This window comes from Triticum aestivum, chromosome 4B (genome assembly GCF_018294505.1).
Source record: "Triticum aestivum cultivar Chinese Spring chromosome 4B, IWGSC CS RefSeq v2.1, whole genome shotgun sequence".
In the NCBI taxonomy this organism is placed as follows: Eukaryota; Viridiplantae; Streptophyta; class Magnoliopsida; order Poales; family Poaceae; genus Triticum; species Triticum aestivum.
Genome location: NC_057804.1, coordinates 622,559,624 through 622,585,919, shown reverse-complemented (window position 1 = coordinate 622,585,919; position 26,296 = coordinate 622,559,624). Strand labels below are relative to the sequence as shown.

Genomic DNA, 26,296 nt, shown 5'->3' with positions numbered 1-26,296 from the left:
GCAGTAGCAGGTTTAGGTGTCGCAAGCCTACTAATAACGAAAGGAGAATCTACCGCAGAGCTAGATGGAAGCTCCTTACCTCCCCTCGTAGTTCAGGGCAAAATCTTGGTCTTAGCGTCTTTCAAGTTCTTCATAGTGATCAACAGATATAAATCCCAAGTGACTCAGAGAATAGAGCTATGCTCCCCGGCAACGGCGCCAGAAATTAGTCTTGATAACCCACAAGTGTAGGGGATCGCAACAGCTTTCGAGGGTGAAGTACAACCCAAATTTATAGATTCGACACAAGGGGAGCCAAAGAATATTCTTGAGTATTAGCTGTTGAGTTGTCAATTCAACCACACCTGGATAACTTAGTATCTGCAGCAAAGTGTTTAGTATCAAAGTAGTATGAAATAATGGTAATAGTAGCAAAAGTAAAGATAAATGTTTTTGGGTTTTTGTAGCAGTTGTAACAGTAGCAACGGAAAAGTAAATAAGCGGAGAACAATATATGAAAAGCTCGTAGGCAATGGATCAGTGATGGATAATTATGCCGGATGTGATTCCTCATGCAATAGTTATAACATAGGGTGATATAGAACTAGCTCCAATTCATCAATGTAATGTAGGCATGTATTTCGTAAATAGTCATACGTGCTTATGGAAAAGAACTTGTATGACGTCTTTTGTCCCACCCTCCCGTGGCAGCGGGGTCCTAGCGGAAACTAAGGGATATTAAGGCCTCCTTTTAATAGAGAACCATACCAAAGCATTAACACGTAGTGAATACATGAACTCCTCAAACTACGGTCATCACCGAGAAGTATCCTGATTATTGTCACTTCGGGGTTTTCGGATCATAACACATAAGGGGTGACTATAGACTTGCAAGATAGGATCAGGAACACACATATATTCATGAAAACATAATTGGTTCAGATCTGAAATCATGGCACTCGGGCCCTAGTGACAAGCATTAAGCATAGCAATGTCATAGCAACATCAATCTCAGAACATAGTGGATACTAGGGATGAAACCCTAACAAAACTAACTTGCTTACATGGTAAATCTCATCCAACCTATCACTGTCCAGCAAGCCTACGATGGAATTACTCACGCATGGCGGTGAGCATCATGAAATTGGTGATGGAGGATGGTTGATGATGACGACGGCGACGAATCCCCCTCTCCGAAGCCCCGAACGGACTCCAGATCAGCCCTCCCGAGAGAGATTAGGGCTTGGCGGCGGCTCCGTGTCGTAAAACGTGATGAAACTTTCTCTCTGATTTTTTTTCTCCCCGAGACGGAATATATGGAGTTGGAGTTGACGTCGGTGGAGGTCCAGGGGGCCCACGAGATAGGAGGTCACGCCCTAGGGGGGGCCTGTCTCGTGGACAGGCTGTGGGCCCCCTGGCATTAATTCTTTCGCCAAAAATTCTTATTAATTCCAAAAAGTGCCTTCGTGGATTTCCAGGACATTCCGAGAACTTTTCTTTTCTACAAATAAAACAACATCATGGTAGTTCTGCTGAAAACAACATCAGTCCGGGTTAGTTTCATTCAAATCATGCAAGTTAGAGTCCAAAACAAGGGCAAAAGTGTTTGGAAAATTAGATACGTTGGAGACGTATCAAGTATTGATGTGTCCAAGATGCCACAAACAACACACCAATCCGGGAGCCTTTCCTACTAAACTAGGAAAAAATGGTACTTGCAATCTTTTTCCATTGAGACATGGTTCTTGAGAGGCTTTCTGGCGTCAATCAAAACCCTGTCCCAATAGAAATTCCCAAAAAAATTGCTGGAGAATGTTTCACCAGCCTCAAACTCTCCCACCATCGATGCAAGTGACTCCACCATCGAGCTATACCCATATCACAAATCATGAATCTGAATCCAAATCTTGCACTTAGAGCTCGATTGTAGACGGCTCAGAGAAGCCATCGTACGGGGATAGAATCACGTACCGGGCTACCACAAAATTGCCATGGACTTCCCTCCATAACTCTATCCCAATCTCCCAAACAAGAAAACTGTGATGTGAATAGGTTGTCTCCTAATGATGTGGACTTCACTTCACAAGAAAGTCTTGTGCAATTCTTATGTTATTAAAAATACAAAATTAATTATATTCTTTATCCATATGGAGTTTGATGGTGGCCAGCCAATGGGCCACCTCCGCCACCAATAGCTCTTCCTTCTCAAACACAACATTGCAAGATTGTCTTCAAACTAACCAAACTACTTCATCATCTATACTAGACCATGACTGTAGGAGAAGACGATCTAGACACCATCCTCAAAACACACTAGACAACCGTCTGAAGATGATTTCACATGTGTTATTCAACCGGTTAGCTGGCATGTCACTAATAGATTGTGTGGTTAAGTCATGTAATTTTTCATTTGTACCCACCATTTGTGGTGTTTTCTTTTTCTTTTTGTCGTTTTAGTTGATACTATGGATGTTTCACACCTATTTATTTCCTTTTAATAAAAATGGATGTGTACATCATGATGATGCAAAGGCCGGTGTCTTTCCCCCTTTTGAAAAGAAAATCCAGGGTGTCACACGATGTATACTCCACAATGCCTTCAATCCTCACAATAGCCGCACCAAGGCCAGGTAGTGGGCCTGAGTCGGCCCGAATATGCTGCGGGTAAGAGTCAGGACAAGGGGGTGAGAAAAATCTCGCTGCTGCCGTGGGGCAAGCGAGGAGGTAACCCTAACATGATGAGGGAAAACTGATCGGACCAAATAAACGTTATATTCTCTATATTGTTTTCTGGGCCTAGGTTTTGCTGGTTAATGTTGTGCTGACCATTTTCCTTGCTTCCATGTTAACACTAGGATCTTGCATTACTGACATGTGTTCGGCCGGAGGATTGATGATCTGGGATTAAACAAATCCATGAGTTTGGAGCAAAATGAATGTTGGCTTTTTGTGATGCTTGTTTTGGTCTGTTTTATGATATTTGCAGATAAATTCATAGGCTTTTAAAGAAACAAAACTTATGGGGATTTGCTTTTACCTTTTTTCTATATGGAATCGTTTGAAATTCCTATGCATTTTCATGAGTCCAACATACGCTCATATACACGTGCATACGCTCACCCATATGAACGCACACACGCACACCCTACCCCTATGAACACCTCGAAAGTCCGAGCCGGCATATCATCTTGAAATTTACGAATTTACCGTAGGCACCTGGTCGTCGACGGGAATGTCTCCTCCCACTGAATGTGCATCGCCGAAAATCCTGAAATAAATCCAGTAACAAATGTGAACACCAGGATTTGAACCCTGGTGGGCAGGTGATACCACTTTCCCTCTAACCATCCAACCACATGTTGGTTCGCTACTAAACCATTGTTCAACGGTGGAAGATCAATGATTTTTTACTCGTAACATGGCATGATACCTTACTAAGGCACTGCCTTTTTTCTTTCTCTTTCTGTTTTCCCCGTGAATTTATGGGTTATAAAAAAGAACTAAACTAACAATATCTTATGAATGAAAAAAGCATGAGGATATGAGATGTGCAATGCAAACACGCATTTCCAATCACCAAACAACTTGTTTTCTAAAAAAGTTTATCAAGCAACTTGGTGGGCACGTACGTGACCCTCCTCCCCTCGTTGCGCCAACAATGTGGTTCCCCTCCGACTCCGTCCACCTCCTAGCCCCCACCCATCCACCGGATCATCCTCTCGCCCCTGACCCAACACTTGCCTCAACCTCATCCAGTCACAAGGGCTCCCCTCCAAAACCTAAATCCACAATCACCATCGCGATGTCACCACCACAAGAACCAAATGCCTTGACTGCCGCATTCCGGAGATGGGTGGGGGGGGGGCATCATCGTTCCGGCGTCCCCGCGGTGGTGTACTGGCAAGTCTTGGAGATCTACTTAGATCCGTGCCAGCCCTGCCCTCTAGCGGATGCGACTGTCATCCCCTGGGCTCTATTGGACAGATCTGGTGGCTGGACGTGTTTTTGAGGGAAATCCTTGTCTGACACGGCGGCTACTACAAAGGCAACTTCTTCTGGCACAATTCTCCTTCCTTGAGGCTTTGGAGCAGATTCTCCCCCTCGCATCCCCCTCGTGCACAGGTGAAAGCCTACCCTCACTACTGAAATCTGGCACTTTGCCATCTGCCATGGCAGATGGCAAAGGCATGGTCGGCGGATGGCAAAGGCTGCAAACAGTTTGTCTGAAACCCTGCCGGTAAAGGCTTCTTTGCCATCTTCTGGCTGATGGCAAAGCCTCTTAACGGGGTTAGCCCCGTTAGAAGGCTAACGGCATACTTTGCCATCTGCCAGCAGCAGATGGCAAAGGCTGCAGGCTGTTTGCCGTCTGCCAGCAGATGGCAAAGGCTGCAGGCTCTTTGCCGTCTGCCAGCAGATGGCAAAGGCTGAATGCTTTACCATCTACTGTCAAATGGCAAAGAGCCCAAATAGGCCAGCCCAAGTGTTACATGTAGATGACACGTGGCCTCTTTGCCATCTGCCAGCTCATGGCAAAGCTCTTTGCCATCTGCCAGCAGATGGCAAAGTGACTATATTGCCCCATTTAATTTCGTTGATTGGGTGGCCACTTCTTGATCGGCTCGATGCCCTTCACCGGTCGACGACGAGCCAACGCAGCGAGTCGTGGGCTCGTGGGTCATGGCAGACCCAGGATGGCAGCGACCACATCCGCTCCGCTGTCCCCTTCCTGCGCAGCTGCTCAACTCCCTACTTCTCGACGTCCCAATCCGGCTGCCTGGCTTCCCAACTGCTGCTTCTCACCGCGCTTCACCACCTCAAGGAGTCAAGGTATAGGCTCTCTCTGCTTTTAATTTATACTGATCGATGCATAGCCTAGTAGACAAAATTGGGGGAAGCCCAGATCCTAGGTCAGTACGACAGTACATAGTCTCTGCTTTTTATTTGTACACAGCTCACTGCTCACCGTAGTTCTCCTCGGCTAGAACAAGCAGCAGATGCATCACTGAACAAATTTTAGTTTATACTGGTAAATTCGTCCGGTAGATAGTACTCAGTACATACTCTGTACATTTTATCTGTAGTGTTAAATGTTGTTTATGAATTCAGTTTGTACTGATAAACTTGCAGTCTTTGCCTTCTGTTTGTACTGTTAAATTTTGTTTTATATATTCAGTTTTTACTGATAAACTTTCACAGTACAGTCTTTTTCTTTTGTTATATTGATAAATGTTCTTCTATATATTCAGTTTTTACTGATGTACATTCTTTTCCTTTCTTTATACTAATAAATGTTGTTTACTTATTTTTTCTGCAAATAGCTTATGTTTCTTTCTTTCTTTTTGCAGTAGTAGGCTACTAGCACTATGTCATCAGTAGGATCAGGGGCTTCTTCTGCTGCCGCAACCGGAAGAACACGAAAAGATCCAGCCTGGGAGCATGCTTTACCAATTATTGATGAATTCAGAACCAAGAACAGAGTTGGATGCAGATACTGCTTGAACTTTTTCAATGGTGGCATTACCAGATTTAAGAAGCACTTGGCTGGAATAAAAAAGGATTATGTATGTTGCCGACAGGTTCCTGATCATGTTAAAGAGCAGATGCTTACATTGATAGCTGACAATGAGAAAAAGAAGGATAAATCACTAAAGAAAATGTTGGAGTTGCAAGAGGAGGTTAGAGAGATGTATGGTTAGAGAAATGTTGGAGTTGCAAGAGGATTCAGATTGCGCAATCGTTGATTATCTTGCTACTACAGCAAGTGGAAGCTCTCAAGTTCCTAAGAAGCCTCAGACCAAGGGTCCAATGGATAAGTATCGAGCACGGCCAGGATTGGGAAAGCAAACTACAGTGAATGCACATTACAAGGTCAAAGAAGCAAAGATAACTTATGATTATATCTGTGACTTCTTTATGAGGGTGCCCTTGCTCATAATATTGCTAGTCTTACATCATTTGCTCGAACAGTAGAAGCAATGGTTGTACTTTTGGTTATTAGGCGATGGTCTAATGGATCATGGAGTACGAATATTTAAATATATGATATTACTAGCTCTTGGTTGTACTTTTGAAGTCTGAACTTATTTATGAAATGATGAAGTAGAATGCCTATGAAACAAATCTGTTTGTGTTTGGTGTTTAATAATAGTATTTGTTTGCATGGTTACATGCTTGAATATTGTCCAGATGGACCAATTTTTTGTGTAGATGCTTATATAAAAGACAATTATTCGATTCAATTGTTGTATTGTTTGTCAACGGTTTGGAAATATACATAACAATCTCAAATTTGCAAGTGTTTTGCAGATCAGTATGGGTACTTTTTAAGAACATAATTAGCCAGTTTTGAAAATAAACAAAAAAATACATTAATAAACTACACCTTCTGAAAGATGAAAAATTTGTGGAGATTAATTCAGCATAAAGTTTTATAAGTGAAACTTGAAAGAGAAGCCAAAGTAAGTCTGAAGTTTATGCAGTTAATACTTTTCAGGATCCTTTATATCAACTATAAGCTGGAGAGCTCTGCTAATAACAGGCCAATTAGTCCTTGATTCCTGCACAACATGATAGTATATTATAGAAACTGATGCGAGAGGAACTGGAATAAATATAACAAGATAGAACACCATTGTGGAGCCGCTTAAGGATCTGAAACAAGAAGAAAACCAAGTTGAGAGTAGCTACTTTGACTAACCTACCTTTTAACAAGGCCAGCTTTTTCCAGATTGTATAACAAGGGCATGTGCTCAAAGCCATAACTGTGCAGTATTTCCCGCCTAGAAAAAGCAGAAACATGAATCAAGACTATAACATACATTTAGTATGTTGCAAATTTGTAAAGTGAAAATATACATGGAGTTTTAACACAAAGTATCATGAAATCTCAGAAATACAGTGATTTATAAAGAAATATAAGAATACCTCAAGTAGTGAAAATTCTTCTTGGGTAACCCAGCATTTGTAAGGGAAAATAACACTAGAAGGCGAAGTACAGTTTCAATAGGCTCTTGCTTCTGTATAATCTCCTCAATGTACTCGTAACACCTGGGCATGATTAGCTTAGTTTAGTATTTCAACACAGATCAGAGGAAACTAATCGACAGCAGCTTGATATCCTAAAAGCCAAAAACAAGGGAGTGGATTGCACAAAATATTTTGGGGGAAACTTTCTATATGCCACTGGCAAATATTGAATCTTCTATCAGACCTATATTATTTTGGCATTAGACATGAAAAAACTTACTGTTTCATACCAGTATGGCAATTGGTAGGCTAAAACGGTACCCATTAGCATTTTTCCGTTTTGTACCCTTCACATGTAAATAAATCAGGAAATGACAGCATACAGTCATCTAAGTTACTAGACCGACAGACACATGGAACCACAGCAAAGCAACAAGCTAAGGTTGAGCCCAACAAAGCATGAGAAATCCATGTAGAAAATGAACGAAGAACTTCCACCCTTTAGAAGGCAAGAAAGGATAGTTCACGCCTCCGAAAAGGCTCCCACCTCCATTCCCCTCCCCACCACCACATGACTAAACAGGTCTAACCCTATGACGTGTGCATCCCAGCACACAATAGCTCATTGCTTCCTTTCTTCAGATGTTGCAGCTTGCAGATTGGTTCGTTGCTTCCTTTCTTCAGATTACTTAGACCTGACCATCAAGCCAAGGGTAGGGGATCACCAAGTTTGAATCCTTGCTCTCTTCTACTATTTCAGTGGAGTTCACCAGCTGAGCCCAGGCAGCCGCCCAGGCTTGACGAGCCATGGTTCCGCCAATGAACCTAGCCTCTTTCTCTTCTCGTCCGCTCGCTGCTGCCACCGAGAGCAACGGAGCTTCTCGCGCCCTCCAACATGTCGTCGCCCAAGGGCTGCCCTGGATGCCTAGTGGTGGTCAGTGACGGGTGTATCTTGGCAAGGGTGCAGCAGCGGCAGGTGGCTCCACCGGAGGTGGTGTGCATTGTACCCTCCCCCCTCCCCCTCCCTTGGCCCACCCAAAGTGTCAGCATGGGGGTCAGGACTGTGCACAGATGGTGATGCGGTCAGCGGTGTCCCTCATACTGCTCCCCACTCTCCACTGTGGGCTAGGTGCGAGCGCCCGCACGCATTCCAAATCGCAATCTTTAGGCCGTGATCCATAGGGACTAGATCGATGGGAAAGATTGCCGAAGCATGACCAAGTCTCGCAAGCAACTTGGACGCTTGCCGAGAAGATCGGCAGGGAGGCCAGGAAGGCTAGGACTCACGGTCGACAAGGGCCACAGTGGCCGTGAGCACCGCGAGCGGGATGGGCGCAGCAAACATGCGACAAGGATACCTGAATCTGAATTGTCGATGGCCCCGTGGCGGGGAGGGCCGTGGGAAGGGGGCGGCGCCATGGCCTGGCTCGGTGGAGGGGCGGGCTGTGGTGGTGGGGAGGGCCGCGGGAGACGCCGCGGTGGCCGGGAGGGCCGCGGTGGCCGGGAGGGCCGCGGGGAGGGGGCGGCGTCGCGGCCTGGAACGATGGAGGGACGGGCGCAGGGGCGGGCTGTGGTGGCGGGGAGGGGCGGGGGAGGGCTGTGGTGGCGGGGAGGGGCGGGCCGGCGGCGGTGCTGGGCGGTGGCGGGCCGGCGGCGGTGCTGGGGTCGTCCGGCGGTTGGGGCGCGTGGGTGCGGTTTGGGGTTGGGTTTTTTTTAGACAAGTGGTGGGTGGGTGAGGCGGGGAGAGAGGGAGAGGGGTGGGGCCGGGCTAGGAGAGAGAGAGGGGTGGGGCCGGGCTGGGAGAGAGAGAGGGGTGGGGCCGGGCTGGGAGAGAGGGGAGGAGAATTTTTTTTAGAAGAAGAGAGGGGAGGAGATAGTCCGACCTCTTTGCCATCAGCCAGCGGATGGCAAAGGCCCATATCTTTGCCATCAGCCAGCGGCTGGCAGATGGCAAAGAGGTGGGGCTACTGGGCCGTTACAGCGCCGTCATCCATTGGGCCCCACCCACTTCTTTGCCATCTGCCAAAAGACGGAAAAGACTCTTTGCCATCTGCCGGCAGATGGCAAAAAGGTGGGTTGACAGGCCGTTACAGCACTGGACCCCTACCCACCTCTTTGCCATCCACTAGTAGATGGCAAAGAATTGGCTGATGGCAACCATGTTCTTTGCCGTCTATCAGTTCTTTGCCATCTGTTTTTTATAAGCAGACTGCAAAGACGTTCTTTGCCATCAGCTGGCAGATGGCAAAGAGCTGGCTGATGGCAAATTCCCAGTTTCCAGTAGTGCCTCCCCTGCTTTGACGAAGACGACACTCAGTATCGTGCTCCTTTATGAAGTTGTCTTTCGGGGTTTGCTCTTGCGGTGGAGTTGTTGGTGATGCGGTGAAGGTTGTGTCGGTCTGGTCTTCTATGTGGCAGCCTGCACGGTCCTTTGGTGTGGATGGTCTCTGCCATTGGTACCATGCGAGGGGATCGGTGTTTCCTTTTCCAGTGCCGGTGGTACCCTGCTTGGTGGCAATCTCGGTCTCCGATGATTCCAATCCATGACCGGTGCAAGGCTTGGTCCCTCTTCTGCCTTCTCTGTGGTCTTCCATCTTCAATCAACGAGTCTCGACCAGCGCCTTGGTTTGCTGCCGCCGATGGTCTTCTAGTGGTCGGTCTTCGTTGCGTGTGGTTCTGTTGTTTTCGTGTTTCGTGGCAGCTTGGGCTCCTTGGTCTCGGTTCTATGGAACCTTTCCATCGTTCGCCATTGCGACACCTGTCGAGCCTAGGTGAAAGGGTAGTGGCCCTTTGCGGAGACGGAAACAGACCTTGTGGTTGCTCAAGTTTGGCCCTCTAGTCGTAGTTAGCAGCATGATACTAACCCGTTGTTGCCCTCCTCCTGAGGCCTTAGAGAAACTCTAGTAGACTCCACATAACGCACGAACCCGCCTAATTCTGGCGAGTATACGGGCTTGTCCCAATTTTCTGGCGAGAGCAGAACCCGTATACTCGTCCGACCCGTAAATTTTTTTGCCGCAGCCCGCAAACGTTACCCCGGAAGCAGTATAACTACGGGTTTGTGGGGCAGATGCGGGTCGAAACCCTATCCCCCACAGCCGAGTTTCCCCAAATTCCCCACCGTGTCGCTCGATTCCTTGCTACTGGCAAGCCTACGAAAGCCATGGACAACTCTGGGGATGAGGCAGAGCTCCGCCGCCGCGCCAGATCTAATGCCGTGCACAAGTGGGGGGCGCGTCGGTGGCTGAACTGCGGTAGCCGGCCGCCGCCAGTGTTCGACCGCCACGAGCTTGAGGACTTTGATCGTGAGCTCGCCCGCCGCTGCCACGCCTCCTCCGGCAACGGGTCCACGGGGAGCTCATCTACAGGCGCATTGAGCTCGGGGCTCATTCTGGTGAAGAGCGAGCGGAGGAGGAGATCTTTCCTCACACCGTGCCTGATGCGTCGCCGCGCCGAGGCGTCATCGGGCCCGAGGACTACCTCCCCCCTTGGCAGGAGGAGCTCCTCGAGCGCGTCCTCCTCGAGCGGTTGGCGAGGGAGCAGGAGGAGATGGAAGAGCGCATCCGGTGCAAGCTCGACTACGAGCGCCTCTTCCTCCAGACGGGCGTCGCTGCATCGCAGGCGCACGCGTCAAAGGAGGCTGACCTGCGAGTGATGAAGGCGGAGGAGTCGAAGCTCTACATCGACCTCGACTCCTCCGACTCTGATTGAGCACCGCCGCTGGGCAGCTACCGCAGGAGCTCCGATAAGCTCAATTTTGTGTAGTGGTACGGTAGCGTAGGCCCAGTCCAGCTCCAGCAAATTTATATGTAATATATGAATGCTGTGTACGAACTTATGTATAGAAGAACTAACTATGTGAAGAACTATCTATGCGAGAGAGCTCCGACGATCTTTTGCTTAAATTTCTCTCGCGAAATAAGTTTTTTAAAATTTACAGGTTTGAATACAGTTTCTATTCTGTCCCCGCGATTTTGAGCATGCATAAGCGCCCCCGTGCGAACTGCAAACACAGTTTAAAGTTCGGACAAATGCAGGGTCTGCTAGAGTTGCTCTTAGTTTGGTTAGTTGGTTTCGGCTTTGCGGCGGTCGATGGCAACGACGCTTGCTGTAGGCTTAGCGCCGTTCCTCGCAGCCCTATGTATCTTGTTACACGGTGCTTTCTTTTTTTTACTGTATTTTCTTTGTAATCCTGGCCAGTTGATGGCTTTGTTCATTCAAAGTCGGGCTAGGTTCGATCCTTGACCTTGCCGCAGTGCTGGTGAACTTTGGAGGCACAACAACGGCGGTGCCGATCACATACCTGGGCCTGCCCATCACGGTCCGGAGGATTAGGCTAGTTCAACTGCATTTCATCATCGATAGATTTAGGGCTAGGTTAGCCGGCTGGAAAGGTAGACTAATGTCAATGGCGGGTTATCGTGTCATCGTGCGCTGTGTTCTGTCCGCCATACCAACCTTCATGCTCACGGCTTTACGGGCGCCCAAGAAGCTCTTCAAGGAAATTGACAAGTCACAACGACGGTTCCTCTGGGCACAGGACGACGAGATCTCAGGGGCGAGTGGAAGGTGGGATGGAAGACGGGACTGCGCCGGAGCTGCACGGTGTCCTGGGCGTCCATGACCTGCCCAGGTTTGCTCACGCTCTGCCGCTACGGTTGTTGTGGCTCGCCTGGCAACAGCCTCACCTGCCTTGGGTCGGCACCGGCATGCCTTGCGGCAGCGGTGACCAGGCCCTGTTCGCAGCCTTTATGTCTGTAGCCATCGGGAATGGAACCTCGTCCTCATTTTGGGCCTCTTCCTGCCTGGGAGGCCGCAGCTCTGCATGGCCTTCCCGGCGCTCTTCGTTGTGTCCATTAGGAAGAACCGATCTATTCAGGAGGCCTTGCAGGGCGATCGCTGGGTTCTCGGCCTCAGGCATGCCAACCACAGCGACATTGTCTACCAAGTCATCGAGCTTGCCAGAGAGATCAGGAGCGCTGGCCTTGTCTTGGAGGCTCGGACGACGGACACCCTCCGTTGGACGCAACACATCTCACGGATGTACTCCACCATATCGGCCGACACCACACAATTTGCAGATGGTCAGCACAACAGCTTCAGAAGCCTAATTTGGAAGATCTGGGCGCCGAGGAAGATCAAGATGTTCCTCTGGTTCCTCCACTAACGCAAGCTATGGTGCAACGACAGACTGCAATGGAGGGGCTGGGTAAATGGCTATTTCTGCCCTCTATGCATGAGAAACCTTGAGTCTTCCTTTCACCTCTTCCGAGAATGCCCAATTTCACTGAAGGCCTGGAACAAAGCTGCTGCCTGGGCCGGTTGCCAGGCCCTGAACCCTGCGGGCTGGCGTAGTGAGACTACATCGACGGGCTGTGTCGAGAGGATCATCGCTGCTGCAGCTCCAGGAAACCACAAGGGTACCAAGTCGATGCTGGCACTCATTGCGTGGCACATATGGCTGGAGAGAAACTCCTGTGTCTTCAGAGGGAAATAGCCGGACGAGCAACACATTGTCGAGGCATGCCGCCGGGACATGGAGCAATGGCGATTGGCAGGAGCCAAATGCATAAAGCATCCCTTCGGGGACATGACGTGAGATGTCGCCCAAAAACACACTATCTTGGGAGCTATTTCATAACAGCACCGTCTGCCCGTATGAAACCAGGGCAATCCATGTTGTAGTAGCCAGTGGCATCATATCCATCTCTTTGTTGCATATAGTAATTTGTTCACGGGTCAGGAACTTTATATATAAGTTTCTTTCTTGCATTAAAGAATGAGTAAGATAATTTTTCAAAGCAAAATAAATACCATCATTATCACAGTACCATCCAAAGGGTATAGAAGTGAGGACGCGAGTCGCCATAGCGGTCTGGAAGAATCTGTTAAACAAAGGGTACACGTAATATAAACATTGCTTCACATGCAAAGGTAAGAATGGAGACGATATGAGAAAATAATCCTATAAATGGAAATTAAACGAACTGGTTATATCATTTACAAGATGACAAGTAAGTTCACCATTTAATAGTTCTAACATTTGTCTCATGGACTCTAGTGAGCTTGGAGTTTTAAAATTCAAAAATCGCAATTAGGTGTTTGATAAAATTCAGAAATCGGTTCAATATGTGTATGTAACATGCCTAACTTACATGTAAAATTGATGTGGAAACATTTAATCTGTGAGTTACACAAGAAAGACAAATATATGGATAAATGCTCTCTTCATGAAATTTTACAAAAAATTTAACATCTATACGTACTATAGGGAATAATACTTTTATAATTTAAAAATATGTTTGTGGGCAGAAAAGAAAGGGGGGCACTTGAGCCAAGCCTTTTTGAGTTTATGTAGCTCTGCACATATTTTCGTTATGCTCAATTAATTTTTAAGTGTTGTATAGAAGTTCTAAGAAAAATAACACGAGTTTCCCACCTTTTAAGGTGCCCACAAATAAAATAGATGAAGTATTGTTTCTGTTTTTGTGCACATTTAATTTGAGTGTGAGGATGTCTAATAAATTTGGAAATTTGGCATGATGTATTTCTATCACGAGCTTATCGCAATATCATACTTGAAACGATTTACTGTACCAAAATTATTTGAACTGGAAGGTTACGTGAATGGGAAAACATCACTTACATGCCAGCCAACTTGAATCGCATTATGGCTTGTTGTAGTACCATCTCCGGTATGACTAACCCAAAAGGAAGTCGAACTCCACTGACCCTGTTTTAGTTCGTGGTCATGCACATCCATGGTGGCATGTAAGCCATAGTATAATCAACACAACACTTAGAGAAATAGTATGCGAGTTGTAGAAATGCATAATGTTTAGGCCCAAAAGCATTCCGAAATTCAAGGCAGCTCTTTGTTGGAAATAAGTACTTGCTTACAAAATAGTTCTCTATTTATACACCATTTGGTCATGTGTTAAAATATGTGAATGAAGGCACCTAAAGATAAATGGTACAAGTAATGGAATAGCTTGATCGAGTTATTACATGGGGCCTAGGCACCATTAAGCTAGCTAATTTTCTCCTTCACTTCACACACTAACATGTCAAAAAATATTTCTCCAAAGACGCTAGATCTATATTCATATAGTCACTTTCAAGACATATTTTCAAAGTAGCAAAGACTAGCATATTCTTTTGTAAATCTCACAACCATGTTACTACAAAGTCAAAGGTGCACTCAAACGATTAACACACAAGTGTACACCCATATAGCTATGCCATGATTTCGAGTGGAGTCTCCTCTATCGCAAAAGTAAATGGGCAAGGAAAGCAAGGAAGAATGATGGAAATGTTATAGATAGTATATAGTACATTGTACTTCCTTTTGTAACAATCTAGTTACATGTATAATCTTGTTTCCAAGTCTTATTGTGAAAGATGTGTTTATATCAACATCAAGCGATAATATAGAAAAGTTATTGCACCTCAAAGCTTACTATTGGATAATCCTAGCTAAAATACAAAAGTAAAAATAGTGACGATAAGAAAGGGTAACTCACATATGGTTCATCCCATGAACTAAAATCTTGTTCAAAAGTTTTTGTTTCAATGGAGTTTGACTTGAAACTTGTCAAAATTTGTTTGGCCGGACCATGGTCAAAATCTTGTGCCGGTGAATTATTTCCCTATAATTAATAATGAAAATGTATGTTAAGAGGGAAATAACTTACACGAAGCATCTTATATAGAAGAAAGAACTCAAATCAAATACTAATTTTCTAGCTTAAAAAAGTGTTGGACGACACTAATAAAGACGGTAACCACTTCAATAGTGTACTCTAACATAGTGTCTTGATTATTTCAGTACAATGATTTGATTGGAATCCAATGATTATACGAGTGTACATCAACTAATGTAGTTGGTTCTCCCAACAAAGGTATGTGTTTGTATGGTCATTCTATTGGGTAATTATTCCATATTATATTGGTACGCATAGTTATTATGAACTTTGATTTGGTTGAAATGACATATATGTAAGTATAGGGAAAACATAAGATATGGTGGGGGAAAATAACCCACTAATCCATCTTTTTCACAAAGCCCAACAAAGTAGTGCACTAATGTAACCTAAAGAAACTAGTGTGGTGTCACATCACCACACATGTTGACACAATTATCCAACTCTTCGTACTAACCAAAACAAGGGATGATGGCAATAATGGTCATTAATATCATTATTGGTGCTCTATTGCTGTATCAGATGACAATGGGGCGAGGGTGAAAGTAGTGAATGGATTCTCAATAGGAAGCTATTGGGTACAATAAAATTTCCTAACACAAAATCTAGTAACATTGCCTTGGATCTGCATGGTTGGAACCAATCAGGCCGTTAGGACATATGTTCTTCAATCAATCCACACCCTCACCTCCTTTCCTATCCACAAGCCACAACTGTCGCATTGCTTTCTCTATAAGGCTAACAAAACATAATATAATTTATGACGGTAAAAGGAATACTAGGCCCCCACTTCAGTACACAACCTGTAATAGTTATAAAAATAACATATATATATATATATATATATATATATATATACATATATATATATATAATAACATCACCTCTTGAATAATATGCAACAACCAGACACATCTAGTTTGAAGCCCATGATAAAAGAAAGATAGAGCAATCACTCTTCTTAGTAGAGTAAGCCTAAACATATTGATATGTGATGGATGAAGATCACCATGTGCATCGAGGACTATGTATAGAGCCTAAGTGTCTTATAGAGGGGATATGAATATATTCATGAAAAGATCTTTTAATTATAGCATATATTTTATTATTAATGGTGCCATATCTTTTTATTGTGTGTTATAAATATGTTTCTTTAATGCCATTAAACCATATGATATATATGCCTATCATGTGTAAAGTCTTTCTCTAGTACGTGTCAAACCATACAAAATTGGTAGAATATCAGCACAAATCTTTCATTAATGCCCACAGATATAGGAAATTAATTGCACTATGCATAAATAATTATGTAGTGCCAACTAAATGAAATAAGTGCATGATAACTCTATTTTGACCTAAAACATTTAGAGCCACGCCGTAGATCCTATTGATCATAAAAAAAAATCCAGCACAGAAATCTCATTAAGAAAAAATCCTGCTAATTTTTTTATAATTTCTTTTAAAAAATAAAAAATGGTGAACCCAAAATTAGAATGAAATAAACAATATATACTTTTACCTTGAGAATACATAATATTAGAATATTAACTCATGTTCAACATAACCTACAATGTTAAGCTAAAAATGCATTTATTCATTTAAACACTGCAATAGCTCCACAAAAATTAATTTACAACATGGAATGTTAATAACAAAACATATGAATATATTTTTGTGAACTCTAGAATGTTGGAATGTACATGTTAATTTTTGCAAATTTCATAGAGTACATTGCAAATTGTTATTAGAATTAGTTTTCCTCTCTAGAAATTAGATCATAGACTTCGAGAGAGAGTGTCTTTTGCTTTTCTTAGATTTTTCATTTGCCTTGCTACTTTGGTTGGTTGTTGCTACTTGATGCTACATGCATGTTATGCTCGTAAGATACCTTGTATGATCATGTGTTTTATCATACCATGCTTAATGTGTGCTCTTGCATGTCTATCTCTATGAATGTTTGTGTTTGATCAATCACTTGTATATTTGGTGATGAGTGCATGATATTATACTCTTATCATTGTTTGTGCTCCACCAAGATGTATGTGACGTGGAAGAGTGACCCATCATCCGAATCGATTGTGCATTTGCATTCGAACGCAAATTTTAAATAATGCACACATTTAGGGGGAGCTCTTGCTTATCAAATACTTCTCAAAGCGACGATGTATTTTATTCAGTTTATCATATGTCGATACTTTGATTTATATGTTGTCATCAATTACCAAAAAGGGGAAGATTGAAAGTGCAACTAATCCCTGGATGGTTTTGGTAATTCATAATAACATATAGCTCATTGAAGTAATATCCTTTCAAGATTAATATTTCAGGAAGTTCAATGAATGGCATGGCATGGACTAGAGATGTGGACCCCTCAAAATGCTAAGGACACATATTGGCAAAAACTCAAGACTCTCCATTTCTATTTTAGTGATCCAAGATCACACTGAGTTCATAGGAAAGCCAATACTATTAAAATGGGATGAGGTGTTGCTTAATGGCTTGTTTGCTCAAATGCTTAGTGATATTGCTACAAATACCCTCAACCACTTTCTCCATCCAAATATGTCAAAATCCTAAACTCCAACCCGGACACACCAATTTTTTCTACCCGGCGCCACCGAGTTCATATGACATAGCCACTGCCAGAAACCCTAACAGTTCGATCTCACTGATACGAGTCTCGGTCTCACTGAGGTGGCCTTACCAATGCTCTGTGACTTGTTGCATTTATTTCAGTCTCACTGAGTTATGCAATCGGTCTCACCGAGTTGGCTTGACATTCTCTTTGTTGCCTTATTGCTTCACTTCGGTCTCACCGAGTTGATGCAATCAGTGTCACCGAGTTGATGTTTGCGCTAAGCCCTAGCACATCGGTCCCACCGAGTTGTTCCTATCGGTCCCACCAAGATTCCTAGCGTTCACATTTTGAACAGATCGGTCTCATCGAGTTCATCTATTTGGTCTGACTGAGTTGGGTCAAATGTGTGTAACAGTTGGATTTTGTGTGGAGGCTACATATACCCCTCCACCCCTTCTCCATTTGTGAGAGAGCCATCAAAACGTGTCTACACTTCCAGCATACATTTTTTGAGAGTGAACCACCTACTCTTGTGTTGAGATCAAGATATTCCAATCCTACCACAAGATTCTTGATTTCTAGCCTTCCCCAAGTTGCTTTCCACTCAAATCATCTTTCCACCATATCCAAATATGTGAGAGAGAGCTGAGTGTTGGGGAGACTATCATTTGAAGCACAAGTTGAAGGAGTTCATCATCAACACAACATCTATTATCTTTTGGAGAGTGGTGTCTCCTAGATTGGTTAGGTGTCGCTTGACAGCCTCCGTCAAGTTGTGGAGTTGAAGCAAGAAGTTTGTAAGGGAAAGGAAATCTCCTAATTCATGAAGATCTACCCGAGTGAGGCAATAGTCCTTCATGGACGATGGCCATGGTGGGATAGACAAGGTTGCTTCTTCATGAACCCTTCGTGGGTGGAGCCCTCTGTAGACTCGCGCAACTGTTACCCTTCATGGGTTGAAGTCTCCATCAACGTGGACGTATGATAGCACCACCTATCGGAACCACGCCAAAAATCTTCGTGTCTCCATTGTGTTTGCATTCTCCGAACCCTTCCCTTTACCTTCATATGCAATGTTCTACTTTCCGCTACTACGCTCTTAGAATTGCATGTGTAGGTTGATTGCTTGACCTGTGCTAATTGTTAAAATCTGCCCAAAACTAAAATTGGGAAAAGGTTAGATTTTCATTTGGTCAAGTAGTCTCATCCCCTCCCCCCCCTCTATACATACTTTTGATCCTACAATCACCATCTTCATCAACTTCCTCGCCTCTTTTCAGCGGTCCACTCTTCCGCATCCTACTGTAATCCCCTACTTGAACATGGTGATTTATGCCACATTATGATCCAATGATGTGTTGCCATCCTATATTGTTTTGAGTAGATTTATTTTGTCTTTTGGGTTGATTGATGATCTAGATTGATTTGAGTTGTATGCTTTATATTGGTGTTGTCCTAGGGTACCTACCATGCCGCACACATGTGAAGGATTCCCATTGTTGGGTGTTGTCATACGTTCATGATTCGCTTATAGTGGGTTGCTAGAGTGGCGGAAGTTTAAACCCAAGTAAGGGGGTTGTTGCATATGGGAGTAAAGAGGACATGATACTTTAATGTTATGGTCGGGTTTTGCCTTAATGATCTCTAGTAGTTGCAAATGCTTTCTAGAGTTCCAATCATAAGTGCATATAATCCAAGTAGAGAAAGTATGTTAGCTTATGTCTCTCCCTCATACAAAATTGCAATAATGATTACTGATCTTGTTAACAATTGCCTAGGACAGTTCCGCAAACCGATCCATCATTATTCCACACTCGCTATTTGTAATATATTGTGATATACTCTAACTCTATGTTAACAACACCTATTTTTATATTTCAGTTCTCCGATATTATGCAAAGCTATCATCTTCATACCCACAACCCAGTTTTATTTCCCGTTGGAAGCAAACGTTCGGTGTACATAGAGTCGAATCAGTGGTAGATAGGACTTGAGAGAATATTGATCTTACCTTTAGCTCCTTGTGGGTTTGACACTCCATACTTATCACTTCCACCTTTAAAAATTGCTACGATGATTCCTTGCACTTGGGGTTATGACCCGTCACCGACATTGCAGCATGACAGCCTAGGAGGCGACGGGCACTGCAAGCCCGCCCATGGACGCTGGTGCAAGGGGATCACCCGCGCTGCAATGGGGTCGCACGGAGGTGCTGCAAGGAGCGGAGGGTCGCGCGGCGGCGCAGCAATGGAGCGCTCGCCGGAGGCTCTCGGTGCCCGGTGCTCTTATGCAACCTCAGTGCTGCGATGGAGCTTCGCCAGTGGCTCCCAGTGCAGTAATGAAGTGCTCGCTGGTGGCCCAGAGCTGTCATGAAACCTCAATGCTGCAATGCAGTTTTGCCGGCGGCTTCCGATGCTGGGATGCAGCGCTCGGCGGCGGCCCCTACAATATAGCTTCGTTGGCGGCTCCGGCCTGGTGCTGCAGTGCAAAGCTCATCGGCGGCGGCCGTGATGCTTGCAGCGATGACGCTTCCGGTGCTGCTGGAAATGATGTGCAGGCCGCGGACGTTGCTATGGCCAGAGGAGATCGAAGCGGGCGTCCTGATGCAATGCGGAGAAAGTCATGGCCTGCGTTGACCAAATCCAACGGTTTTCAAGAAAAATCAGTCGGGTGGTTTGTAGCAGCTGCCAAGACCGAAAGAGCCTCTAGTTGCCTATCTACTTCCATGCCTTTTTTAGATAAGTCTACTTCGATGCAGCGATGCCTATGGCTTCTTTCGTTATAGTAGTTATCCTCCCCCAGCAGGGCTCACACACTCGTACTTTTCACTTGGTACATTCATTGCCCATGACTCGCATTGGCCATGGTCTTCCTCTTGGGTTTCTTTGTCGATGCATTGATGGAGGTGGCGTCCTTGGCATATATATATATATATATATATATATATATATATATATATATATATATATATATATATATATATGCCATGCCTTTTCCCATCTTTTCACACTGTTCACTAATGCTTGCATTGATAATTTTTTTGTAAATACTTGCTTCCTAAATTCGGTGTTCCAGACGAGCAAACTGATAAATTAGGAAGGTGGCATCGTATTGCGTGGTGAGGAACCTTTCAAGTGAGTAAGCAACATCAGGAATTACGGTTGGTGAAATTCCATTAAGTAAGTTTTCACATGGACAATGGATGTCTTTTCAGCAGCTTCACCAACAAACTAAAGAGAAATGTCAGGAAATCTGGGTGAGACAAGTTCAGTCGCTTTCTGCCATAGATGGTGATGACAATGGCAGTGATACATATGCCCATAGCTATTTGGACTCATTTGATGGTGATGACAATGGAGTAATAACTGAACTGGCATGTACTCCGTAGAAAACAAACATGTGCCAACAGCTTCGTGGCGTGACACAAAGATGGCATCTGAAATTTTCAGTGCATGGATGGCGTGTGCATCAATGACAAAGAGAGTTTTTTTGTGAATAATGAAAGAGAGTTAGTGTTGAATTCGCAAAAAATGACCTATATACCGATTAATATGGTATAGAAACTCCGAGAGGAATCCTAGGACCACGACCATGTATTACTGGAATTAGGATCAAGCTGAATCTTTTGAATAACCTCCTAAAGGTCAAGGAACTGAAGAATTTTTTAATGTTGAGGGGCTTCTCATGCCATGGATCCAACGAGCATTTTTGAGAACTTCAGCAATGGTGTGCTGACATGGTTGCCAGCTGCAGAGATAGAAAACTTGATGTGTTGTAGGCCCTCCTTTTGCTACCATCATTGCCAAGTTTCTTCATTTTACCACCTCGCACTGACAGGTGTTGCTTCGTGGCATGAAAAGTAATTTTTTTATAAAATATAGCAAGTGTACTGCCAATTCATTTCAGGAGAAAAGAGTTTATTTTACAAAAGAGAGGCATGGAGAACCTAGATAAAAATGATAAGAACAATGACTGATTGCATTCCTGGGGTGCATATACCTTCTGGTTACCATCCCACAAGAGAACATTAGACCAACAAAATTATTATGTTGCCTCACATCTAAGCATACAACTATTCCATATAACTCCTTTGATGGTTAGGTCAATTTAAGTACGAGGGATGCATGTTTGTTGGAAGCAAAGGTTTTCATAGTGTAGCTTTAGGTAAACAAGCGAATACTCTCTTCATAATTTTTGTCATCCATGCCATTTTATTTGACAACAAACACTAGGTGATACAAATCTCAAAGTATCACATCTTATCTCATACAACCTCCAGGACCACCATAAAAGCATACAGCATGATCAATACGGGTGATAGAGTGGCATTTTTTATCAGTAACAAACATGGGTAGGTCTTCCTTGATTGGTCTACTATTTCCATCCTGGTCAATGAATCTGATGTCTGTGAATGATGCGGCGCGACCCTTACCACCATTTGGGAGGGCACCACTGCCCATTGGAGGAGTTGGAAGTGCTTTTTTAGATTTAACAAATGCACCAAATTGCATTCCGTCCGCCTTTTCTGCTAAGTAGCTGAACAACGACCTTGGGAAGTATCCCACGCCTGTCGGGATTTTATTGAAGCCGTAATACACCCACCAATCTCCACTTTTTTTGTCCTGAAATTGATTAGGATTTAGACTAAAGCCCTTCACATTTAATTTATACCTTTGACATATGTTATGATCCACCAATTATTAGGTTGTAAAAAATTATACACCTTTATCGATCACGTAGTCAGATTTTCATAAGCGGAATAACATGGCTATGAAATGCATACAAAAAGGATGAAAACATACCTTTAGCACCCTTAGAGTGATACTTTGTCTAGGTCCATTAGGGACATTAGAAACTGGATGTATAGCATCACCAGGAGCTATAACAGCGCCATCTACCCGTATGTAACCAGGGCAGTCCATGTTGTAGCAGCCGGTTGCATCATAATTATCTCTCTGTTGCATACATTGTTTTTGTGTGTGGGTTAGAAACTTCCTATGTATGTTTCTTATCAGAGTAAGATCACTTTTACTGTGGGAAAGAGTAATTTTCAAAGCATAATTATCACAATACCGTCCAACGGGTGTAGAAGTGAGGATGTGAGTCGCCGTAGCGATCTGGATTAATCTGTTCAACAAAGGGTACACATAAGATAAACATTACCTCACACTTAAAGGTCAAGAAGGGGAGTTTCCAATAAATGGAAAACAAATGAATTGGTTTGCCATTTACATGATGGCAAGCGATGGTTTTTGAGTGTTGTGATCCCACAATTTACAAAATTTAAAATTCATATTTAAATTTTCATAAAATTTAGAAATAGTTCCACATGTAAATGTGCCTAGAGTATCTGTAAAATTTTGTCCATAAACTTGTTCTTTATGAGCTACACACAAAGGACAAACATATGGATGAAATGCTTTGTTGATGAAATTTGGCAGAAGGTTAACATCTACACATACATGTGGTCATAAATTGAAGAATTTTATACTTAAAATACGAATTTGGAGAAGAAGGAAATGAGCTCACTTGAGCCAAAATAGTTTTGAGTTTCTGGTAACTTTTCACATGGCCAACTTTTTTTAACTGTTATATAACACTTCAGAGAAAAATGGCAAGAGTTTCCTAGTTTTCAAGGGGCATAGTCTTAGCCCACAAATAAATATGATTAAGTATTTTTTTGTGATGCGCATTTAATTTGATCCCAAGGATGTTCAGGAATTTTGGCAAGCCGACAAGATATATTTATGTTACTTGAATATTATAATATCATAGTTGAAGCAATAAACTAATGACCAATTTATTATTTAAATTGAGAGGCTATGTGCATGGGAAGAAAAATAATGCTTACATGCCAGCCAACTTGAATCGCATTATAGCTTGATTTATTACCATGTCCTGCATGATTAATCCAAAAAGTAGTCGAACTCCATTGGCCATGTTTTAGTTCGTGTCCATACACATCCATGATGGCATGTAAGCCATAGTAGTTGTCATTAGGACCTCCAGAATGTGTTAGGTGTGCCACAAACTGCAAGATGGAAGCAATCAAGTGACGTAACTAACAATTTCCATGGGAAATTACTAGCCAAAAGCAATGGCATCAAATTTTCACTGGGGAGTATTTTCTTCAAAATAGTTATGGTTTAAAATGTATATAAATCTCAAAAAATACCTTGAAGTTAACATAATATTGTGCAACGAACATAAAGAACAATCAATTTTCATGGGGAAATGATCAACTAACAATTGTTGGGGTAATAAATAGTCAAAAACAATCTCATCAAACTGTTAACAAGGTGTATTTTTGCTTCCAATATTTTATAGTTTAAAAAGTGCATAAATTTCACTACATATCTCAAAGTTAGCATAATAAATATATTGTACAAATTGAAAGAAAGGAACTAACAAAATCCATCCATGCTAATGTTTAGATCATTCTGCTAGTTTTCCAAAATAACATGATTTCTATATAAAACATTACTACCAATATGCATTGGGGAAATATTTCACTTCGTGTGTTGATAAAAATAAGTACAAAAATAGATTCATGCAGCGGAAATATTTCCTTACTTTATTAAATTGGTAAAGACAAATAGGATAGCTATGATGGCTAACTCGGACTAAAGTAGCATTTATCTCACTTTGATGGCAGGTAGATTAGCATCATATTACGAACATATTATTCGGTGAATCCTAAAATAAACGATTACCTAGTACATATGAATACTCATAATTGTGCCTATCGACATAATATCATGACATTTACCAAAACCTAATAGGTCAGCAATTAGTGTTGTAGTTATTTATATCATCTCACATTCATATTTGTGAACATGTCAAAATAGCTGCAATGCAACATCATACGAAGTTATATGTGACTACATACATGTAAGTATGCTTTCCAACAACCGAATTCCATAATAAATCTTATATTACTGAAAATGACATGCCATGTTGCTTATTCCAGATTTAAATTACAATATATTGTGTCATTGCACTTAAAAAGTGTACTATTTGATAATCTTGGGTAAAATACTTAAGTAAACTGAGTGAAGATAAGAAAGTGTAACCCACATAGGGATCATCCCATGAACTAGAACCTTGCCCTGAAGTTAGTGCTTCAGTGGAGTTTGACTTCAAACTTTTGAGAATTTGTTTGGCTGAACCATGGACAAAATCTTTGGACAATGAATTATTTTCCTTCAAGTAAAAATGTAAATGTATGTTAAGAAGGGAAAAATTTATATGAAGTATCTTTTGTAGAATCAATAAACTAAAGCTAATGTTTATTTCATAGCTAAACATTGTAGTCATAGCAATAGTAGATGAATAGATATGCTAAACACTTTGAAATTATACTCTAACATAGTTTGTTTCTCATTTCACTCCCATGATTTTGTTGGCATCCAACTATTATAGGAGGAGTGTATATACTATCCGGTGATGTCTCTAATCCTTCCAACATATATATGTATTGGTGGTTGTCCTATCATGTAATTGTTTAGTATTCTTAACTTATAGGTCCATCTTGTTATGCATGGTTATTCTGAACCATGATGTCTTTTGAAATGAAAAATAACTAAATACATCAAAAGACCAAGAATGCTGGGGAATTCCTCAAAAAAGTATGGTTGGGGAAAATAACCCATTAATCTATCTCACTCACGTTTAATATTTATATACACTATTGTACTATCACAATATATAGTAAGATTACCTCTTCAATGGTAGGGAAGAACCGAACACCTCTAGCTTGAAAAGCATGATAAAAGAAACATAAGGCAATTGCTCGTCGAAGTAGATTAAGCCTATACATATTTTGATATGTAATAGATGAAGATCACTATGGGCAACCAGAACTATATATAGACCATATATGTGTGTCTTTCTAGTACGTGTCAAGCTAAACCATACAAAATTAACTGAGTAATGTGCAAATCTTTATTCAATGCACACAAAATATTGCATATTTATTTAATACACACAAAATATATGACATTAATTACAATACTAGAGAAATATTTGCGCAATATTGTGTGCGCATTAAATAAATATTTGTGCAATATTCTATTAATTTTGTATGGTTTAGCCTGACACATACTAGAGAAAGATTTACATCTTATAGAAATAAATAGGGAAAATTTTGTTTTTGCCACTCTAGATTTTGACTGTTTCCTTATGTCACTCTAAAATTTGATATTTCATTCTTGCCACTCTTAGATTTCGACAATGTATCACAATTGTCATTTCGTGGCAAAAGCAGAAAAAGAAATCATTTCACTTTTGCCACTCTTAGCTTTTGACAATATATCACAATTGCAACCCTAATTGTTTTTCCTTTTGCCATAGAATGACAATTGTGATGTATTGTCTAAATCTAAGTGTAGCAAAAGTGAAATGTCAAATTTTAGACTGGCATAAGGAAATTAGCAAAACCTACAGTGGCAGAAACAAATTTTTCCCAAATAAATATCATATGGTTTAATGACATAAAAGAAATGTAATATAGTGCTTAATGAATGCTTTTGCACAAATATTAATAATTATTTATTTTTGTTTAATGAATCCTTATTTAAAGCATAATAAATGATTTTGCGCCAATATTAATGAGCATGATAAAAGAAACATAAGGCAATTGCTCATCAAAGTGGATTAAGATTATACATATTGATATGTAATTGATGAAGATCACTATGGACAACCAGATATATATATATAGACCATATGTTTTGTGTCTTTCTCTAGTAGGTGTCAAGCTAAACCATACAAAATTAATTGAATATTGTGAAAATCTTTATTTCATGAACAAAAAATATTTTAATTAATGTCATATATTTTGTGCACATTAAATATGCAATATTTTGTGCACATTAAATAAAGATATGCGCAATATTCAGTTAATTCTTTATGGTTTAGCCTCACACGCACTAGAGAAAGATTTACATCTTATAGAAATAGATATTGTATGGCTTCATGATATTAAAGTAATGTAATAGAATACTTAAGGAATGATTTGGCACCAATATTTATGAGTTATATGCCACGATTAAATGCCACTTTCATGAAA

The 26,296-nt window shown here is 42.1% G+C and overlaps 1 protein-coding gene across 1 annotated transcript; it reads right to left on the bottom strand.

Moving 5' to 3' along the window:
• Positions 1–21,410: 21,410 nt before the first annotated feature.
• On the bottom strand, positions 21,411–25,071 carry LOC123089449 (uncharacterized). Its single transcript, XM_044511128.1, has 6 exons — positions 24,947–25,071; positions 24,304–24,429; positions 23,078–23,257; positions 22,300–22,353; positions 22,029–22,181; positions 21,411–21,848 (listed from the first exon to the last, which is right to left on the bottom strand). The coding sequence occupies exons 1-6, from the start codon at positions 25,043–25,045 to the stop codon at positions 21,486–21,488; spliced, it is 975 nt and encodes a 324-aa protein (XP_044367063.1). The 5' UTR covers positions 25,046–25,071; the 3' UTR covers positions 21,411–21,485.
• Positions 25,072–26,296: the final 1,225 nt, after the last annotated feature.

What these genes read in the sequence shown, in the direction of transcription:
- LOC123089449 (XM_044511128.1), bottom strand. Translation starts at nt 25,045, where the DNA reads ATGTATAGGCTTAATCTACTTCGACGAGCAATTGCCTTATGTTTCTTT. An exon ending in CGATTCAAGTTGGCTGGCAT is followed by an intron (nt 22,354 to 23,077) that starts GTAAGCATTATT and finishes TTTGTTGAACAG; the next exon opens with ATTAATCCAGATCGCTACGG. An exon ending in ACTTCTACACCCGTTGGACG is followed by an intron (nt 22,182 to 22,299) that starts GTATTGTGATAA and finishes TGTATGCAACAG; the next exon opens with AGAGATAATTATGATGCAAC.